We start from the raw sequence: 14,114 nt of genomic DNA on the forward strand, positions 1-14,114 counted from the left end.
GTGGACATGGTGGTGTTGGGTCGACGGTTGGACATTCGATGATTAGAGGTCTTTTCCAACTTAATGATTCTATGATTACCTACCACACAACAAACCAGTCACTCTGATGTTAGTAATTCAAAAGTTTGTACTGATTTCATACTTCATGTCACTGTGACAATCATACTTTACATTCTTTCTGGGAAAAGAAAAACAAACATTCTCAGACAGAAGTTCTTCTGATAAAACTTACCTGAAGAATAGTCGTATCAGTAAGAAGCTGTATCTCTAGCAACTCTGACAAGCTGCTGACAATGTCACAAACTTTGTTATACAACATCACTATAACTCTTTGCTTGTGGGTGGAACACTTGGCACGTTTTGCTTTTGAACTTAAAACACCACCTAGAAAATAAAAAATATCTTCATTAATTTTTTCAATGTTTCCACATCAAATATTAGAGAGATGATCTTCCTCAAAAAGTGTCCCCAAAACAACTGCATGACTACAGCTTTGTAAAAGCAATTGCTTACAGAAGAAAAACTATTTAGTAGCATCAGCTGGAAAGCAAGAATTTCACATGATACTAATTTTTCATAATTGCTCTAAATTCTGGATCCAAGATTTTTAAAAAGGTTCTTCAAGTTGGACACCTGCATCTAAAGGTATGCATGTGACAATAAAATACTAAATGCTAAGTAGTTTTCACTGAAATAAATCATTATATACACAGAGATTATGACTATAAAATGACTTATTCCTACATATAATAACTATACACAGAAGCTGAACTTCAGACAAACTTCTAAATACTTTGGTTATATTGACATTATTGCAGTAAACCAAGATGTATGACTAAGTTATTCAGAGGACACATTTTATTCATTGTTTTTTTACTCTACATTTCATCATCCTCAAACTAACACAAAGCATTAGTTCAGGATGCTGTATGCAATATGGAAGAACTATCAGTGTAAGAGTTGCATCTAAAAATCTTATTCCAGAAAGTCATATCACTTGCATCATCATACAGTAGATTATGTTTTGATATTTTTTTAATGTGGAAAGATTTTTTAAAATTTCTTAGCATACTAACCACCATGAGGATCCACTCTATACACAGGATCATACTGAGGATAAAGAGTGTTCTGCAAATGAAATTTTGTGTATTGAATAACTCTTTCTATTACATCCTCAATGTATACAGCTTTAGGCATATTTGGTGATGTCATAATATTGATAGCTGTAAGACAAGCATCAGCAGATTTTGTCACTCTTTCCATAATAAGATCTCTCCATAATCTCTCCTCATCTTCAGTGTCATTGTTCTGTAACAGTCAAGAAAAACAGGATAGGGTGAACAAGACAACAAATTTTTATCCTTACCAAGTAAAAGATAATAACATTACCTTAATATACTTACACACACACGTGTATAAAATGTTGTATTTCCTTTTGATACAAGAATAGTTTGTTTTAGAAATCAACTCATGTTTGTTTTACTAGCAACATGTTTGTAATATGTCTCCCTAAGTTACAAGTCTTCAAAGTCTCACTGTATTGTTCTGCTAGAACACAAAGAAGCTTTCTGTGTATCATTGGGAAGCACTATGAGGGAAGATTGCCACATACTCTACTTAAGACTGAGGTACCTTATGCAAAATCTAAACTCATTCATCTAGTGTTTTCTTCAGTGGACTATGCACACCGGTTGCTGCTTTGATCAGTCTGATTTTTGCCACTAGAGGGAATTCTTACACAAGACGACTCTTACAAGTCACATGAAACTCATAAGTACACAGCTTTCACTGCTTCATAGACCAACCCATCTATTATCAGTGGGTTTAAAACATGTCTTATCAAATATATCCATTTAGATTTAGCACAGGGTACAGAATCTCTGTATTTCTGTGTTTGTACAAGTTACAAAACCAAACATACATGAGGTTAATTATGACCCCCCAACACTACTTAAATATTGTAATAACATTATTTATAGCAAAACCTAGTAGAATTTTTCATAGCTTCCCTGGTACAGATATAGCCTACAGAGAAAAAGCATCTTTCCTGTCTGTATGACACCACAGTTCAACACTGTTGGCTTTCCTTGTAAAAATAAGGGGTTGGTGAAACCATATCAACTTTTTCCCTTTGGGGTAAGAGAATCTAAACCAGTATCACAGTACATTATATATATGAGATATATATATATATTTGTCAAATCAACAGAAAACTGCAAATCGGGAGATCCCTGTAAATTTCCTGCATAGAATGGCTTTAAGTCATTTGATCCTTACACAAATGAGGCTTAAAAAAAACCCAAGTAGTTTTAAATATTTTCCAGGTTTTTTTGCTCATTAATCTTGGAAATAAAAAGAACATGCAAGTGCACTCTGCCTCTGAAAAACATCCTGACATGGAGGTAGGATATTTTCACTGCACTGCAAAAGAAGTAAGCTGACTCCTTAGCAGAGGCTTTCTTTGCCATAATGATTTGAATCATGTTTAATAGGTTTTAAGAAAAATCTAGAACTTGTTTGGCTAAAGATTGCTTCTGTTTTTAATCAAAGCTTTGTCTCTGAATTGCAATCATTGGACAATTTCATTAACTGCTTAATAATCTTGAGTTTTACTACAAAAAGCTAAAAGAAAAAAATAACTTTAAAAGCATTAGCATAAAGACCTAATCACAGTGAAGTAGAGCAGGTAAACCAACACCTTCTTTTCACTGATTTTTCATATTGCTGAAGACATTCAGAACCATATATTGAAACTTTGAAAACCCTAAAAACTATCTAGATGAAAGTATTTAGGTACAAATAACGTGTCTCTGGTTTTGATTTGCAAGTTCAAATTCTTCCTTTCCAATATAAATAATTACTCTCTAATTCTGCAGATCAAGGGGTTTTTCTCCATAAAACTCAAGAACTCTATTCTTGCTAGAATATTGTTTTGACTAGAAAGTGTAGAAATAAATGAAATGTGAAATATCATGTATCAACCACATAAAAACTCCAAATCCCCATGTAGTTCTAGGTGTATCAGGAAAAAAAACCCTAAAATCTTAAAATTCCTGTTAATTTTGTTTACGTTGACAACTTTAACTTTGCAGCATAAGAACAGACCTAAACAAAGCGCTTCCTCCTTTCTTAATGCTCAGGAGAAGAATACACTCTACATGAAAGCTGTAGTACTTCTTTCATTGTGGAAGGGTCATTTGATGGACATGTAGCAAAGTAGCAAAGAAATGTCCAATGGTGCAAATTACACCAGTTACCATGAACATTTCAGGATTGAACTGTAATATTTAAAATTGAAACAGAAGAAAACTCAGTTGCTCCAAATACATCTGTTAGTTATCAGTACTATAGTAAAACATGTTTAGTACTGAAAAAATATCAATTGAATTTTACTTCAAATCTTAAAATTTAGCAATCTCAGGCACATACATATTATATCAGAAATTCCTTTCACACACACACACAGTATTTGAAACTATCACTAAATATAGGACTCAAGTGAATAAAACTCTATTCTACACAATGTCGTGAAATTATGTAATTTGAAACTCACATGGTTAAGTAATGTAGAAAGTTTTGATCCATCTTGAATATTCTTCTCCAAAATATTCAGGACTTTTACTGTTTTATCTGTTGAGAGCTAAAACAAGAAAAGAAACACATCAAATAACTGCAGGAACATAAAGGCTTCCAAACTGCTGAAAAGAATGTCCAAGGATGAAGGATAGAACTTGTTATATAATCTGAAACACTTAAAATTGTAAGCAATTGGAGATAGGGATCAGATCTTGATTTCTGTGGTTTCCGACACTGCACGATTGAAATGCTGATAATATAACTAAATGAGGTGAAATATATTCTAAGATTGCAATCAAACTGCATTTTCAAGCAGCAAATTCCATAGAAATAGATTTAAAATTGCATATCTGTCATTAATGTTGTATAGTTATACACTTTTGCTTCTAGAAACAGAAATTTACCAAATCCAAGTATCAATCACAAATTCTAACTGAACATATACAGCTTTATTAGGAGAAAATCCAAATTCCATGAACAAGCAGAAATAAAATTCCCTGATACTTGAGTGCTAGTAAAAAGGAAATGTATTCTTAATATTAGTCTTAACTTAAAGAACTAGCATGTTGAAAATAGTAACTCAAACTCACTTACTGATCTTCTACAGAATTATGATTAAATAATTTGTAGAATATGCTAAACTTGAGGAGAGCCAGTTTCACTCATCCAGGCACTATTGGCGCTCACCTTTGGAAGCAACAAAATTCTGAATTTATGTATGTATGTATGTATGCGTGAAAAGTAGGGAACAGAGGTTAAAGGTGAGAACTATCAGGAAAGAGAAACACTGAGGCTGACAACATGCTACAAAGGAAGGTAGGGATATTGAAGAAAAGTCTAGGAAGAATATCTAAATTTTGGACTAAAGAAGACCCTTCAGAGTGACTTTTATAATAAGTGGCTTCACAGACACTTCATAAACATAGTAAGTGGTCATGAGCAGGCAGAGCAAGAGTTTAACATAAGACTGCCCAAAGCCAAGAGCTCCAGGAAGATAAGGAAAGCAAGAACATTGTTTCTAGAGGTGTGATACCAACAGTTTGCACCAACAAAAAGCTCCCTTGAGCTGAAGTCGGAAAGAGTATGGCAAAGAAACCACAATATGCAGTCTACAGAAAGTGAATCTTATTATCACCTGGGGTGTTAAATCTTCTAAGTTTGAGAGGCCTTTTTGGACAGATGGAGGAAGCAGGCAATTCAGCGTGATGCTGGCTGGACATCATACATTTACATTGCACTAATGGCATGTATCAGAAAGAGTGGATTTTTTTTACTTTGCCAGCAGGTTCTGATTTACTATGGTTGCTCAACACCAGCTGCAAGGAGTAAAGCCTATAGGTTGACGTGCTTTTGTGAAAGTAGATTAATTATTTTAGGTTTTACTGCTCAGGCATGGGTATTACATATTGGCATATAGTCAGCATTGACACAGAGAAGGACTATTCAACAAAACTGTCTCAGCTTCAGAGACAGTAACAGCTAAGATGTGGTAACTTCTTAAGCACTTCAGCTAAGTCAGCAGAAGCACAACTGTTCACAGTATCTGTCACATGCACACCTGAAGAGGGTGGAATGTTATTACAGGGGATATACAAGTTTTGGATGTTGATCAAAATTATATGTTCAAAAAGAGTTAAAGACTATGAAGATGTACCTTGTCCATAATGCCCATTGCCTTGATTTTTGCAGATTCACTACCCAACTCACTAAGCTGATGTTTTCCCAGTAGCAATTCCTGTGGAATCTCATGTTCATCGCCTTTTAAAAAAAAAAAAAAAAAAAAAAAATTAGAATCATATTTTTAATCAGACTTCACGGAAATATTTTACAGCAAATATGAAAAAGCCAACTGCAGAAAAAGAACTGATTTTCCAAATATCTAGCATCTACCAATTCCAAATAGGTCCATCTAATGAAGACCCGATGATGACAACTTTTGGTTGTGTTAAAACGACTACCTGTTAAATATGGCTGGTTCTGAAATACCATTTAACAGTGTAACATGAGACATCCATTTCTGAAAGTCATAAGCAAAAAATTTTTAATGTAGCAAAACCCACTTATTGCAGCTGTTGTGTCATCACCCTCATTTCAGTAAAACAAATCTTAAATGATGGTAGTCCTAATTCTAAAGTTCAAATCTGGGGAAGGGCAATAGATGAAAAACACATATGAAATTAAGTACCTTGGGACACACTGTGTCTTAATCATATTTACCCTTACAAAAAACCCATGATGGTACCAGACAGAGAAAGAACCAATGACTTCACTTTTAGGTCCAAGGTTGTATACACTATTGCTTTAAAAACCGTAGTGATTTGTTTACTATGCTCCTCCCCTTGTTCTAATCCTGTGACAAAGATGTTAGGAAAAAAATTAACAAATAGTCTATTGCCTATTTCAACAGAAAGTCACCTTGGTTAACCTAAACTACTTCCTCAGACACTTATGCTACACTGGCTGGTTTTCAACTGAGACGTATAAGGAGCATACAGTGATTCAGTGCCTCAGCCATAAATGCATAAGGACTCTGCTGCCTGAATTGAATAACCAATCTGTTGGGTCAAAGGCCACAACAGATGCAAAATTATGTGCCTCAGACATTACTAGCAAGAGAACCATCTTATGTTAGTGTTATTTACAAAGATATGTTTGTCAGAAGATAACACCCTAATGACATCCCAAGGAGGTATCCTTTCCATTCCAGGGGACTACTATTAGTCTTATTATGATTTATGCCCCTTTCGGATTCTGCAGGGAGGAGGAAGGAGGATCTTCCTCCTGCAGCAAGTGAAATTGGAAAGGTAAAGGCCACCACTCAAGGTGGAAGCGATATAATGCAGTATGCCCTAGCATGTATCACAGGCAATTAAATCACCAAGAAGGAAGTTCGAAAATACTGAGATACAAAGTTTTTGGTGTTTCTTGTGTTTCTAATTGGTGAAAGCATTTTGAAAATTTCTGACATATTACCAAAAGCTGTAAAATCCATGTCTTCCAAATTTTCCAAAATATTCTCTATTGAAGCAGTAAACCTTTTGAAAGTTGAAGAATCCATCATTTCTGGTGAAAAAAGAAATTTTAAAATAATTATTTTATATACAATACAGAAAATACAAACAGTAGAAAATAGATCTTCTAAAATTACCTTCAGGTGTTAGTTTAGGTTCGTAAGCTTTCCTCTTCTTTTGTTTTTCTTTTTTCTTCATTTTTCTAGCCACTAATTCAGAGAATAAAGAGTGAAACAAATACTTTCTCAAAAATGAAATAAAGGGTTATTTACATTTCTTACACTTGTATTCAATACTGCATGTAAAGATGTTTATTTTAAAATGTTTAACATACCCATTAAAAATGCACTAGTATTATGGAATAAAATTAAACTCTTAAAATGATCAGTTACCCTCGCTGAGGCTAGGGGGAGGAGAATAATCATCCATATCAGAGTCATCGGGACTGCGGTTACGGTAACGGCCACTACCAGAAGTCCTCCTTCCTTCATGATAATGACCACTTCTCCTATGGTCACCAGAACTTCTTCTGTCATGTTCTTCATACTCCCAAGCTTCATCTCTATCTTTTTTATGTCTTTTACGAGAAGCTAGAAATGAAATGCATTTTCATTATAAGTACAAAAATTCTACTTTTAATAGCTCAAAATTAAACATTTTTAACCACCTAAAAGATGTGTAGATGTGACACTTAGGGACATGGTTTAGTGGTGCACTTGGCAGTGTTAGGTTTACAGTTGGTCTTGATGGTTTTAGAGGTCTTTTCCAACCTAAATGATTCTATGATTTGCAAGTTAAACACTGTTGTATAGCTGTTCTGTAAAACAAGTGAACACTCTAAAACTATTAGATAAAATTCTGTTATGGCATTATTCTAACGATTTCTTTTGAATTATGTGAAAACTATGCCTGAAACTGGCAAAGATACCAAAAAACATTTAAAAATACAAATTTATGGGGCATTTGTCCTTTTAAGTGAAGTAAGGAAAGTGGAACAAATCAAAATAAGTTTCATCCTTTCATAAGAGAACACTGAGATAATTTCTTCAGTTATCTAAATTGTGACTATTTATTCTAACGATTTCTTTTGAATTATGTGAAAACTATGCCTGAAACTGGCAAAGATACCAAAAAACATTTAAAAATACAAATTTATGGGGCATTTGTCCTTTTAAGTGAAGTAAGGAAAGTGGAACAAATCAAAATAAGTTTCATCCTTTCATAAGAGAACACTGAGATAATTTCTTCAGTTATCTAAATTGTGACTATTACTGGTTGTCCATATTTCAATTCAGTGATTGCTTTGCCCATCTAACACAGCAAGTTCCAATGAGACTTGGCATTGCTTAAAGATAATCTGTTTTGCCAAGGCAACTAAAATTTTGTCTTGATATATATTATAGGAAATTCATTGTAAAGTAGAAAACTGGAGTCACAATTCCGGGCCAGACAGCAAGTCAGTACCACAAAAGGTTATTATAACCAGTTTTCATTCAGGACCAAAAAGCCCAGCAGAAGTGAATGTTTGAAGAAACTGCAATAAACGTTCTATACAGAAACAGAGATTTGGTGGAAATAAAGTGGGGGAGTGGAATGGAGAGTTCTCTGTTATTTTCGAAGAAAGTCTTGGGTTTCTTGAAGGGGAGAGGGTGCTAAGATGTAATAGAAAAAGGATATGGAGGAGGAGGTAGCTTCATCCATGAAATCAGCCAACTCTCCATTATCTAATATAGCAGAATAACTGGGCTAGCAAAGAGGTATCTAACACAGACTGTGCTGTGAAGATCAAAACAGCTCCAAAACATCACATTCTAGACTAGCAGAGTTTATACTTGTGAACCTGCATATAACGGCCCTGACATCTGTGTGCATCTACCAAAGTCTCCTGAAGTTTAGAGAGGTATGACTGTATATAGGGTTGTTTCTGAGCAAAATGGCTCCAAGCATTTATACAGAACTGGAACTGAACTGATAAGTTCTTCCCACAACCCCAATTTATAGAAGAAGCATAGGAAACACACCAGGATATAGTCACACCTGGTATATGTACCAGGATATAATCAATCGTCAGCCCAGGCTCAGAATTAATTAAAAAAAATTAAACCTGAGGCGATAGTAATGCTCTGCACTGCACCCTAGAGGGCTCCCACTTCTGAAAATGTAGTACAAAACTTCTGTACAGAGGTGGTCCGTGTCTTTAAGGTAATAACTCAGTTCAGGCTTTGAGCTGTACTGCTTCTGGATCAGACTTGCTTCTGGAGGCAGTACAGTCATGTTCATGATGCCTGAGCTACTAACACTGTCTAAACTGGTCAAGAGTTAACTGCAATTGAAGAAATGGAGAGCCATCTTGGATACCTGGAGTGAGAGTACTGGAGAAGAAAGTAAGTGTTTTATGGGAAAAGACTTTACACATCTTAACTGATTCTTTGTCTCCCATGAGACAGTATTTTGTGGAGGCAGATGACATCTGTCTCCACAGTTTACAAATCATCAGTATCAATTTAAGCTCTGTAGGACGAATTCTGACCCCAGCTACATCTCCATGAGAAAAGTAACTTCCAATATTGCTTTTCGAATTTTAAATTGACCAGTTTATCAATGCTGCACAACAAAACAGAACGTGTTACAGTTGTGCTGGCTCTGGAAGGCCAATAAGATGAACATGGGAACAGCTATTCACAATCACTGCTCTACAAAATTTATTTTGAAGTAGATAAAATTGGCTAAAAATTTAATTTTTAATAACATTTCAAGAGTTATTACTGATTTTATACATAAACAAAGACTATTTGGAATATAAATACCCAATTTCCTTCTGAATTCTGCCAAACATTTATGCAATAACACATTTAGCACTTACTGTATGAGAATGATTTCATCAATTCTTAATTTCTCAACATTTAATTGAATAGAAAGTCCCTTCCTCATGAGATACTCAAAGAAATCTCTCTTATTCTATAACAATCACTATTACATATTTTTTAAAGTTCAATTTTAGACAACCAAAAGAATTCTGAAATACATATTTGTAACAATACAAATCTGATCAGTGTACTTGTCACAAATCTTTCCTCCTCTTGATCATTTTGTCTCGTTTTAATTCAATTCAGTTCTACAGTATATTTTGAGAAATATTATAATTTCTTTTTAAACCAGATGTCCTCACTGAATTGTTTAGAATGATGGCCAGATCTCGAGTGGATATAATGAGCTGAGAATCCCTTAAAGCATGTAATTACTGTGAAAGTCTTCCTTAATTTGCTTTACTTTGTATTTACAAATTTCAATAGCCACTGTGGCTAATAGGTGGATTAAAGTATCTGAAATTCTTGACAATTCTCTCCATTCCCAACCAACTTAAATAATTTTGCTTTACTTATTTATTTTTTTAATTCACTGTTCCAGATTATTATCATCATAAACAGGTGATATGATAAAGTAAACAGAGAATATAGAATCCTGAATGAAGCAAATGATCATTAATCCTTTGCCATAATCAAGACTGATACTTCAAGATCTCATACTCACGCTCAAAGCAGCATTATTCAGTTTTAATTAAAAGCAAAACCAACCAAACAAAAGGCCATTCTTTTCTGCTTCTTTGATAAAGATCAGAGGTATCGCTATTATAATTTTTACGTGTATGTGTGCATAAGCACTGTGTATCTGTTGGACAAGAACTTGAAATGTATTAAAAAACAAAACAAATGAATCTTTCTCTTTTGGACCCTAAGAAAGACTCAAAAGCAAAACATTGTGTTTTACAAAAGTTCAGTAAGATGTTTACATAAGCAAAGGTGGAAAGAGTCTAAACTTGGGAAAAAATTGTAAGCAAGATGCCTTCTCAGGTTAACAGCAATAGGCATTTCTCCTGTAGCCCTGCATGGGTAACACAGCTAAGATGTTAACTCAGACTGAACTGATTCACTCCATTTATTATAGAGTTTGTTTTCAGTGTTGGCTAACTGAACTACCACATAGACAAACTAACCATACTCTTATTAGCAAGTAGGAAATCCCTTCCTAACTTAGAGGCATACAACAATTTTTTGACGCTTAGGAACTTTATCCGATTGCACAGCAAAATTCTAACTACAAGCTTCCTCTCTTCCTTTGAAAACAGTTAATTCAAGAATAGTATCATCAGTAAATGGTATTTTGAGAACCCATCAAAAGCAATTCCAGTTTTTCAAGCAATATGCCAGAGAAATAATAGAAGAAGAAATATTTTAAGAAACTTCTGGGCAGTAAGATTCTCAATTTATCATGTCAGAAAAATTCAACAGGGGATCCTTCACTTTTCTTATCAATAAAACTAAGAATAATTTAAAATTTATTTACTGAAATTTTTCTTTGCATACCTTTGTATGCAAGTTGTCTGTGCTGCTTTAGAGGACATTTTCCTTAATCTGGTTGGCTAAAAATGTTTCATAGTACAACTGAAAAAAAAAAATCTAGGCAGTGGCTTCCCATAAGGTAATTAGGAAAAGAAATTTAACAACTAGCTGCTTTTCATCTTGAGTGACAATTGGAAGTCAAGTAATTTTTCTTTTAAAAGAAAAAAAGCATTCTTGCCCAAGTAGCTGTCAGGACAGCAAACTTGTTTCCATATGGTTTGGGGTAGCCAACTTAAAAAAAAAAAACGTATCTTTTGTTAAAAGCAAAATATTAGCTTTCTTTAGCAGTAGGAACAGAACGACGTACTACTTACATTCAAAAGCTTCTTCACTGTCATTGTCTTCATCAGAACTGATTTCAGCATATTTTGGTTTCTCATTAACTGTGCTACGTTTGCGCTTGTTCATTTTCACACGTTCACAAAGTGGCATGGTGGATTCAATTTCTGCCAGGAGCTCAGGAGGCAACTCCTTTAAGACTGACTGATCTATGCTACCTATTAACGGAGAGTAAGAAGAGCAAATGTGAACCTGAAGATAAAAACAAGGGCCCAACACTACAGTCCTTTCTCAGGAACTGCTTATCCACTAATAATACCACCACAAATACCTGGATGTATCTGACAGCCCTTTTTAAAGTTGCATTTATTGTTCACACTACAATTAGAAATTAATATAATAAATTGCATACATATCTCCTTCAATAAAGTATTTTTTCAGGCATATAAACAAACTCAAATCAGCGAATTTCCTTTGTAAAAAGATACCCCTGCTCTACTTCCACAAAATTTAGTCTTATTTCAGTTCATCCTCTGAATTTAACAGATTTTCTAACAATCCAGGTAAATTAAGGAGTCTTTGTGCCTCATTAACATTTTTGTTTATTCTCATTCATATTATTTAGTGTACACAAGACAGTAATCTTCCCTTTTCCAGTAAGCAGGGACAATCTGTGGCAGAACCACTGGGGTCTTATCCCTAAACACAGGCCAAATCATTGACAACCCAACCTCTGCCTCAGATTTTTTCTTACCTGCTACTAGTAGTTTTATAATGCAACCCAAATTTTTGCTTGATTTTGTTACAAAGCAAAGTTGAAAGATTTTTATTTAATATAGACAAACAGCTAGCTGGACCACATCAGGTTTCTCTTCCACAGAGGTAAACGCGTAGAGAACATCACACCATTCTCATCACATTTTGAAACTATCATTAGACCCATATGCAGTCAGAATGAAGGAGATTTGCAGTCAAAATTTTTACAACTGACACAAGGAAACCAAATTAATTCAAAAGTATTTCTTGGGGATTTGTTTATTTGATGTCTTACCTTTATTTATCAAAGAAACTATTGCACAGATTTGAAGATGATTGGACTAAACTGTTAACCTTTTTCCAACAATGGAACATCTTTCTCATAAGCACCTCTCTCTCCTTCCCAAAGCATACTATACTATTTAGGGAGGAAATCCTCTCTAGGCCAATTGCTATACTCATACACAATCCTCAAAAAAATCATCTTCTGGATGATAATTAACTTTTTAATTGCATTCACTGTATCACTAACATAACTTTCTAAAATGTATTTCCATTTTTACACTAATATCCTATCTTCTAATCCAAGATTAGTCTTTTTCTTTTTTCTTTCCCTCTTTAAACATCTTTAACTGCAAATAGAAGAGCTTTAATATGAGAAAATAGTTTCCAGCAACAAAATTTTTAACAAGTCTCACATATTACTGGTTTCACATGCATCTACATCCATAAAAATTGCCTACAAGCAATGAAACTAGTGATCAGAAAATTATTTTTCTATAATTGTCAAGTATGTTCAGCAAGTCATCGCACTTAAGTGCATTTTTAAAAAAGATTTAACTTAAAATACTAGGGTTTTCGAATGGAGGTAGAAAAATATCTATAAAGTAAAACTAGTAGTGGAAGTTGTCCCTGCTTCCCCCACGCTGAGGTCACTCTTATTTATTTGTGTTACCATCCTTAGATAATCACCACTTGCCAAAGTTACCTAAATTCTCAATATTGCTTTCAAAAATGCTAGAAAACATTTCACAGTGTGGTTGACCATGTTGCTGTGACATGATTATTCTCTGCAGGCTGGGCACTTGATTGAAGATAGGCAGAAGTATGCCAGCATGGACAGATCAGTTCCTCTGTGTGTACCAGCAGCTGACTGGATGATAGCCAGGTCTAATCCAGCTGCTGCACAGCCGTGCACCTGAGCGGTGGTGTCCCCATACTAATACTTCATGTCTTTTTGTATGACTATACAGTGCCTGAAGAGACTTAGCTTACATCCAGCCCCATACTACAAGAAAATTCACATACACAAGTTTTAAGACAATTTCCACAGATGCAATCGCTAGAGGGCCTCAGATCCTGGCTAACACATATTCTCAATTCTATGCACTGTTGGTAATTTCATTGAAATCAGAAGGACTACACACATAGCATAAAGCCTACAGTAAATCTGGGCAAACAAAGACATTGCAAAAGCCAGCTACAAGTAAAGGAACAAAAGTTGCATTAAATCCCCGAACAACAAACAAAAATCACAGACTAATACTCTCCTACCTCCTAGGAGTATCTAATCTTGCTTTCCTTACTGACTTTGTTCCCAGGGCAGAACACTATTCAATCATTAAAAATAAATCAGTTACCACAGTGTTAATTAGACATCAATGAAAAAATAAAAATGCAACTACTTAAATAATTGGAAAAATAACTTTATTTCCTTCTCAAAAGTTCCAAGTTTTCTATGTTCTCCAGTGCTAAATTGAACTAATACTTGAATTTGCACTCTCTCCTGTTACAGATATTTCAGATGACAGTATAAGGTTACCCTTTTTTCTTTTATTAGGGAATATGTAAAGCTTTTTTTATTCAAGTAGGGAACAGCAGAAAGGAGAACAATAGAATTATTGTATTTTCCTCTATCAGTCCTGCACTGGTCCTGACCCATACTGATCAGGAAAGGGGATTAACAACAAGTTGCACCTGGACATCCATAGAATCATAGAATCATAGAATCATAGAATCATTGAGAGACCTCTAAGATCATCGAGTCCAACCGTCAACCCAACACCACCATGCCCACTAAACCATGTCCCTA

At 34.5% G+C, this 14,114-nt stretch overlaps 1 protein-coding gene across 1 annotated transcript in view; it reads right to left on the reverse strand.

Moving 5' to 3' along the window:
• The window catches only part of NIPBL (NIPBL, cohesin loading factor), a 165,227-nt gene that overhangs the window by 35,399 nt on the left and 115,714 nt on the right, over positions 1-14,114 (reverse strand). The window contains exons 11-18 of the mRNA XM_009285164.1: positions 11,302-11,484; positions 6,980-7,177; positions 6,725-6,796; positions 6,550-6,639; positions 5,231-5,334; positions 3,554-3,640; positions 1,077-1,308; positions 233-384 (exon numbers count right to left, since the gene is read on the reverse strand). Of these exons, the coding sequence (XP_009283439.1) occupies positions 233-384; positions 1,077-1,308; positions 3,554-3,640; positions 5,231-5,334; positions 6,550-6,639; positions 6,725-6,796; positions 6,980-7,177; positions 11,302-11,484 (1,118 nt within the window). The remainder of the gene's footprint in view (positions 1-232; positions 385-1,076; positions 1,309-3,553; positions 3,641-5,230; positions 5,335-6,549; positions 6,640-6,724; positions 6,797-6,979; positions 7,178-11,301; positions 11,485-14,114) is intronic.

The sequence above is a fragment of the Aptenodytes forsteri genome, unplaced genomic scaffold (assembly GCF_000699145.1).
Source record: "Aptenodytes forsteri isolate BGI_AS27 unplaced genomic scaffold, ASM69914v1 Scaffold120, whole genome shotgun sequence".
Classification (NCBI taxonomy): domain Eukaryota; kingdom Metazoa; phylum Chordata; class Aves; order Sphenisciformes; family Spheniscidae; genus Aptenodytes; species Aptenodytes forsteri.